We start from the raw sequence: 6,411 nt of genomic DNA on the forward strand, positions 1-6,411 counted from the left end.
TTCAGCACCAAAAAAATGACGATTTTTAATGGCTTTGATGAGTTTCAGATAGATAGATAGATAGATAGATAGATAGATAGATAGATAGAGCTGCAGTAGATGGGGGTGGGGAGTGAGAGATGTGTCACTTGCTCTGCTCACACTTCTCACATAAAAGCTGCAAGCACTGGACAACATTTCATACAAATTTTCATACAAATTGTACCACATTAAATCTCGAAAAGGCTTCCACAACAAACAGTCTCTCTTTAAAAGAATATATGTATATATATATATATATATATATATACATATATATATATATATATATATATATATATATATATAAGATTTTAGATTTCTTTGTCTAAATCTAAATCTATATAATAAAGTAAAGTGAAGGGTGAAGAGTGTCGTCGCACCTTATCTAAGAATGGAAGCTGTGACAGAAAATATAAGACTCATCCTTACCTTCCTCCGCTTCTCTAACATAGACTAAACCCCCCAAAAAAGCGCTGCACGGTTTTTACTGCTGGTGGTTGAATAAGCAAATCCAGGTGGAAAAGTGTTTGCACACCCCGGTAAGCTCTTATATATTGCCTGCAAAATTAGCTGTTATTACTGTCACTGTTTAGTGATGGCGAGCTTGAAAAAAAAAAAAAGCCCTCTGCAATCAAGAACCAAGCGCATCTTTGCAAATTATAGGTAATTGTCAATGTCCAGATTATGATAATGGAGGCCCTAATCCTGGAGAATAATTATTGTGGAGTGTTACAGTTGAAGCTGTCCAGTAAAGCTAACTGTCATTATTTAGACTCGATTTGCAAAACGGGGGGAAAACTAGCTGAGTGGAAAATGTTCGGTTGGGAAATAAACGGAGGCTCTCGATATAATGGCACCACAAGTGTGTGTGTGTGTGTGTGTGTGTGTGTGTGAGTGTGTGTGTGTGAGTGTGTGTGTGTGTGTGAGAGAGAGAGAGCGAGCGAGAGAGAGAGAGCGGTACAGTAGCTGTGTGTGTGTCTGTGTGTGTATGTGTATGTAGGAGACATATAAACCCGTGTGTGCCCGTCTGTTCGCGCGCCAAAGTGTTCTTGATCACGTGCACGTGCCCTGTTAAATTTTTACATTTCTGGAGTGACACACTAGCATCGCAGTGACCGCTCTGCCGTTTCGTTCACAGCAGAAATCGTGCTTAAAGCAGCAGAGCTGCCAGTGCTTTAGATTAGGGAGAGCGTTTCCTATAGCTGTGTGTGTGTGTGTGTCTGTGTGTGTGTGTGTGTGTGTGTGTGTGTGTGTGTGTGTGTGTGTGTGTGTGTGTGTGTGTGTGATGTCTATTCAGTGGGCTGCAATCAGGAAGAGGGTTCTGTGTCAGGTGGAAATGGTAACATGCATGGGTCAGTGTGTGGGTCAGATGCAGCATTGTTTAGTGTATGTTGTGTGAGAGAGAGACACAGAGATAAAGTGAGAGAGAGAGAGAGAAGGGGAGGAATTTTGTGTGCAACATTTGTAAAAACTCACTTATGTGATCTTGGCGCATATGGCCGGGCAAATTCAATTAGATCAATTCTCTTAAGTTTGTCACAGTGGCACGGTTTGTTTAATGGATTTTTTTTTTTTACCCCCACTGGCAGAGCTGGTATTATCGCCTGCTAATGACATGTTCAAACTGTGTAGGATTTTCTTCCTTTTTCTTTTCAGTTCTTGCATTTTTTAAGCAGGAAGGTGGGCTGTGTACGGCGGCCGGGAGTGGCAGAGCTCTGGAGCCGGTCTACCCCCACAGGAATGCGGATTGTCTCAGATCTCCGTGCCGCCCCCCTCGCCTCCTCTCTTGCCATTCAAAGCGACTAATTGTAGGGGACACAAAGAAGCGAGACCGGCTGCAGACCGTCTGCAGGAAGAAGCGGGCACTTCCCTTACAGACTAGCTTAAAGACTCAATCAGGTGCAATAATAATAAGAATAAAAATACGAAGAAGAATACGGGGACTGACTGAAAAATATGAATTATTACTGTATCATGAGCAAGTCCTATCATGTTACCATTTGTCTGATAAAATTAAAAATGACATTAAGAAGATAAGCTACTGTCGACTTACTGTAGCAATAATAGATGCAATATTACAGAACAAATACACCCAGCTCGATTCAGTAAAATGTGATTGGTGTGGTCGGCTGACGCTTACCATTGCCTGTACCGTTGCTTTTACAGGTATTTATCTTGACAAATGTTTGCTTGATGTAAGCTCAGTCAGAAATTTGCCCTTTTCTGATTTTGCATTCATCGCAAATGTAGGATAAACTGCCTTCATTCAAATATGTTGGTTTTTTTAATTGTCATTTCTTAGAAAAAAATAGTCTAAATTTTATCTGCAAAAATCTTTTTCAGACAAATACCAGTTTTTAGTAAATATAAAACATAAAAAACCCAAAACGCCGCACACCTAGGCCGTAATTGCACATGAAAACCATTAAGATTTGATGCTGATCGTTCAGCTCGACATACCTCGCAGCCGTGATTTACAACCTTGTGGAAGCAAACAACAAAAAAATGTCACCTGAGGCTCTCTGCGAGCTTTTGTCGTGATTTTCAGAGCAAATAACTGAGGGTTTAAAATAACAAGAGACTGCAGGGAGGCAGGGGGGTGGGGTTCAAAGTTCCATTGTCCATTTAAACGTTTAATAGTCTTCCAAAATGCAATAAATTACATGCACACATTTACACATTTTACACGTTTCTTCTATGACTGCCATCAAATACATTGCATATTCCTCTGAAATTTGAACACGAGTCCCATAGAAGGAGGGGGAAATGAAATCAACAATAGGTTTGTTTTGTTTTTTGTTTAGTGTAGTTTTCTTTCTTTTTTTTCAATATAACGTCCCCGCTCCAAGAGCCAACGAATGCTGTATTGAGTTAGGGGTCTGCAGGTGGGAAGTCATGGAGCTGCCGGCTGAGGTGTACCATGACCCCGTGTTTTCCAAAAAGTTAGAAGCCGTCGTGTTGATGCTTTGTGGCTGTAGACTGTGCGGCCTGGAGGGACCCTGTGTGTCCCAGACGGCCGGGGACTGTGGAGAGTTGCAGGCCATGGGGTCGCTGGAGCTGGGGCTGTGTTCCGGGGGAAGCTCGCCGTTTTTCATGATCTTCTTCATCTTTGATCTTCTGTTTTGGAACCAAATTTTCACCTGTAAGGAGCCCAAAAATCGCATTATTATTATGATTACTTCCGAAATCACCTCAAAAACAAATGGAGCTTAAAGAACGCTCGTTGCGTAAAAGCGCACAAAGAAAGCCAGAAAACATCGCAAAATCATTATTTTATTCTCAACATTTGAAACACTTAAAACAAGATAATTTCTTCCAAATTAAAAGTGATTTGAGAGATCTGAGATGTATTTTTCATCGAAAATCCCACCTGTGTTTGCGTTAGCCCCAGCGAGGCGGCCAGTTCGGCTCTCTCCGGCAGCGCCAGGTACTGTGTGTTCTGAAACCGCCTCTGCAGGGCGGCCAGCTGGAAGCTGGAGTAGATTGTCCGGGGTTTTCTCACTTTCTTCGGCTTGCCATTCACCATCCTCACCTCAGGCTCGCTTATCTCTTTTTCTATTAAAAAACAAAAAAACAAAACCGAGTATAAACATGTATCCATTTCCCCCAAAACCGCATTATCGGAATTTATCTATTACGTGTGTGTGTGTGTGTCATCGTTCAGATGTATTAAAATAACAGTAATAAAAAAAAGACATACATTTTTATGAACCAGATGCATTTCAGTCCAACTAAAAGGAAAGCAAGTGGTTCCTTTAAATGGACTTAAATGAAATAATTTGAAGCATGCATTTGCATTTTTTCTTTTAATTACGCATTTATAAACCTTTCGTGCAAATCAGCAGTTGACGAAATGGTAAACCTGGATAAAAAATTTAAAAAAACAACCATATATTTATTTTTTCTTCATAACCCTCTAACAATCTGCTTCTATTAAAATATAAAATGTTAGGCCCGTACCTTGTGGACTCGGCTGGGCTTGCACTCTGCTGTAAGTCCCAGCATACTGGTGGTAGGAGGGGGTCGTGTAGGAGCTGTAATCTGTGTAGGATTTTGTCGAGTAATTTCCAGCAGATCCGTTTACACCCGGGTACTGGTATTGATAGGCATTCAGAGGCTTCCCGTAAGAGGTGGAGCTGGGCGAGCAGTAGCCGTGAGCGACTCCTCCAGCGGGACTGTAGTAGCCAGAATCCGTGGCGGAGGATTCGGGTAAAGTAGGAGATTCCTGAGACGGATGGTGCATGCTGGAGAGTGGAAAGGAGCTCTCAAAGTCTGCAGGTTTCACACTCGGGATCCTCCGGTCAAAAACTCCGGTCATACTTCGAGAGGGAGCGCGTGGGTTCGTTTTATTTAATCAGCAGGGAAAAAAACAAAACACGAAAGAAAAAAAATCAATAATAAAAACCGAGAGCGTCTGTCTTCAGAGCGGTGTGGGGGGAAAAAACTACACTGGCATTGTTGAAAGGCTCTCAGGCCGTCGGGCTCTGGTGAAGACTGCAGCCAGCCCCGCAGCAAAGACTTGGTTAAATCCTAAATCGCGCTCTTACGCACTGCAGGGAGGATCTGGTTCCATTGGCCAAGGCGCACACAGACACAGCTACACCCAATTCACTCCGCCAGCTTTCTTATAAGGGGGGAAGCCACCCGGGCTGCATGTTGGCTGCATTGTTGTGTTTTTATACTATCAATCAATGGCAGCAATTAAAGTGTCGCCAATTCATCAGAAGGATAAATTAGAAGGACAAATCCTATTACCAAAAAGGCCCGTGCTGCAAGAGCCACCGATTATCACGCTTGTCTTTATTAATCCTTATTTACGCGTTTTTATCAGAACAGAATTCACTAGCTGCTCTAGTCACGCATGGAAACATGGAATCAAATTTAATAATCTAATAATAAAATAAAATCGCAAAGACATGAAACTGAGCAGCTTAAGCCAATGAGCTCGGGTTTTTTATACATACATATATATATTCTCATTTTCATTTTAAGAGGCACATAGCCTAACCCCCATGGAAATGTCAAAAAAGCTTTTCTTGGATCAAATGAATGATCCCAAATATTCTGTACATCATCGGCAAATCAAACACGGTCTGTCTGTGCTGTTTACACAGCTCGGCATCAATAAACGGCTCATTAAATATTAATCCATGTTATTCCCTCCTGAAGCATGCTGCCGAGCACACAAACCAGAGCTCCGGCCGTCAGCCCACACATTCAGTGGTAAACAGCGCCGACAAGAGGACAAAGCGAGGGGCTGCACGTCGTTCACCTTGGCAAACCCACAACAAAACATAAAATAAATGCACTCAAATTTGACACAACCCAGACGCCCAGATTAAAAATATACCCATTAGATTAAATTAACGGGGGAAGGGGAATCACGTGACACTGGTAACAGTTTAATCGGATAAAACAGCCTGCAACTGTTTCAAAGTTTTGGAAGAATACATGGGCGTTTCAGCAGGTGCTGCTAACTGGATGCACACATGCGGAAACATTCTGCATGTTTCATAACTCAAATCTGCAACTCATACAATCTCAACTCATGCATCAGCTACGCGAAACCAGACCGTTAAAGAGACGTGTGCTCAGTGTGCATTATGGCTATATCTGTGTTCCATCTGGCTTTATCCAACCATTCAAATATTCTTTAAACAACCCAGAAAATTAGCCTCTGCATTCATATATCTGCTTATAGATCTTGTATCAGTTTAACTTCCACTGAAATATGAACAAATAGCTATACATATACTAGTCACCTTATCGGTCGCTTAAAAAAAGGAAAACAATCTTGCTAAACTGGAAAGACACAAACAGGCTTCCACTATGTCAGCAGCACTATCTACTCTCCGAAAACTTCGGCACAGAAAGACAAAGAGCACCTGAAAACAATAACACAGACTCATTTAATTTCCTATGTGACATAAATACATAACTACACATTAATAAACAAATGGCTTACACAGTGACATCCCTTCATATCAGTCATATCATTTTAAATAGACCTTCTAAATGTCCCATGGATGGACAGGATTAGAAATGAGTCCATTAGAAAGAGGCGAGGCTGAGATGGTTTGGACATGTGCAGTGGAGGGATAGTGGATATACTGGGCAAAGGGTGCTAAATAAGGGATAGGAAGACATGGCGGTTGTGGCAATCACTAAAGAGACCAATGAAGAAGAATCCCTCTTATTATTGTTTTTCTTTCACCCCGGACAGATGTAAAATGAGGAATCTGGATGAGCAAATAATAAATAAACAAATAAAAACATTCAAAAGAAACAACCTAGCTGTGTGTATCGTCTTCAGCTTTTTTGTTACTATAGACAATAATTCACTTCTTGAGCGTGTACATCTAATTTTATTTCATTCATTCCCCTTAATTA

At 41.4% G+C, this 6,411-nt stretch overlaps 1 protein-coding gene across 1 annotated transcript; it reads right to left on the reverse strand.

The window, feature by feature from the left end:
• Positions 1 to 2,631: 2,631 nt before the first annotated feature.
• On the reverse strand, positions 2,632 to 4,581 carry dlx5a (distal-less homeobox 5a). Its single transcript, XM_065471086.1, has 3 exons — positions 3,982 to 4,581; positions 3,392 to 3,576; positions 2,632 to 3,161 (listed from the first exon to the last, which is right to left on the reverse strand). Exons 1-3 carry the CDS (start codon positions 4,337 to 4,339, stop codon positions 2,847 to 2,849), a joined length of 858 nt encoding a protein of 285 aa, XP_065327158.1. The 5' UTR covers positions 4,340 to 4,581; the 3' UTR covers positions 2,632 to 2,846.
• Between the last annotated feature and the right edge of the window lie 1,830 nt (positions 4,582 to 6,411).

Source organism: Pelmatolapia mariae, linkage group LG22 (assembly GCF_036321145.2).
Source record: "Pelmatolapia mariae isolate MD_Pm_ZW linkage group LG22, Pm_UMD_F_2, whole genome shotgun sequence".
Taxonomy (NCBI): domain Eukaryota; kingdom Metazoa; phylum Chordata; class Actinopteri; order Cichliformes; family Cichlidae; genus Pelmatolapia; species Pelmatolapia mariae.

Bases quoted from the DNA above. Each gene is read 5' to 3' on its own strand.
- dlx5a (XM_065471086.1), bottom strand. From the start codon at position 4,339: ATGACCGGAGTTTTTGACCGGAGGATCCCGAGTGTGAAACCTGCAGAC. The intron at 3,577-3,981 runs GTACGGGCCTAA...GTTTTTTAATAG, and splicing joins AGCCCAGCCGAGTCCACAAG to AAAAAGAGATAAGCGAGCCT. The intron at 3,162-3,391 runs GTGGGATTTTCG...GGCTCCTTACAG, and splicing joins TGGGGCTAACGCAAACACAG to GTGAAAATTTGGTTCCAAAA.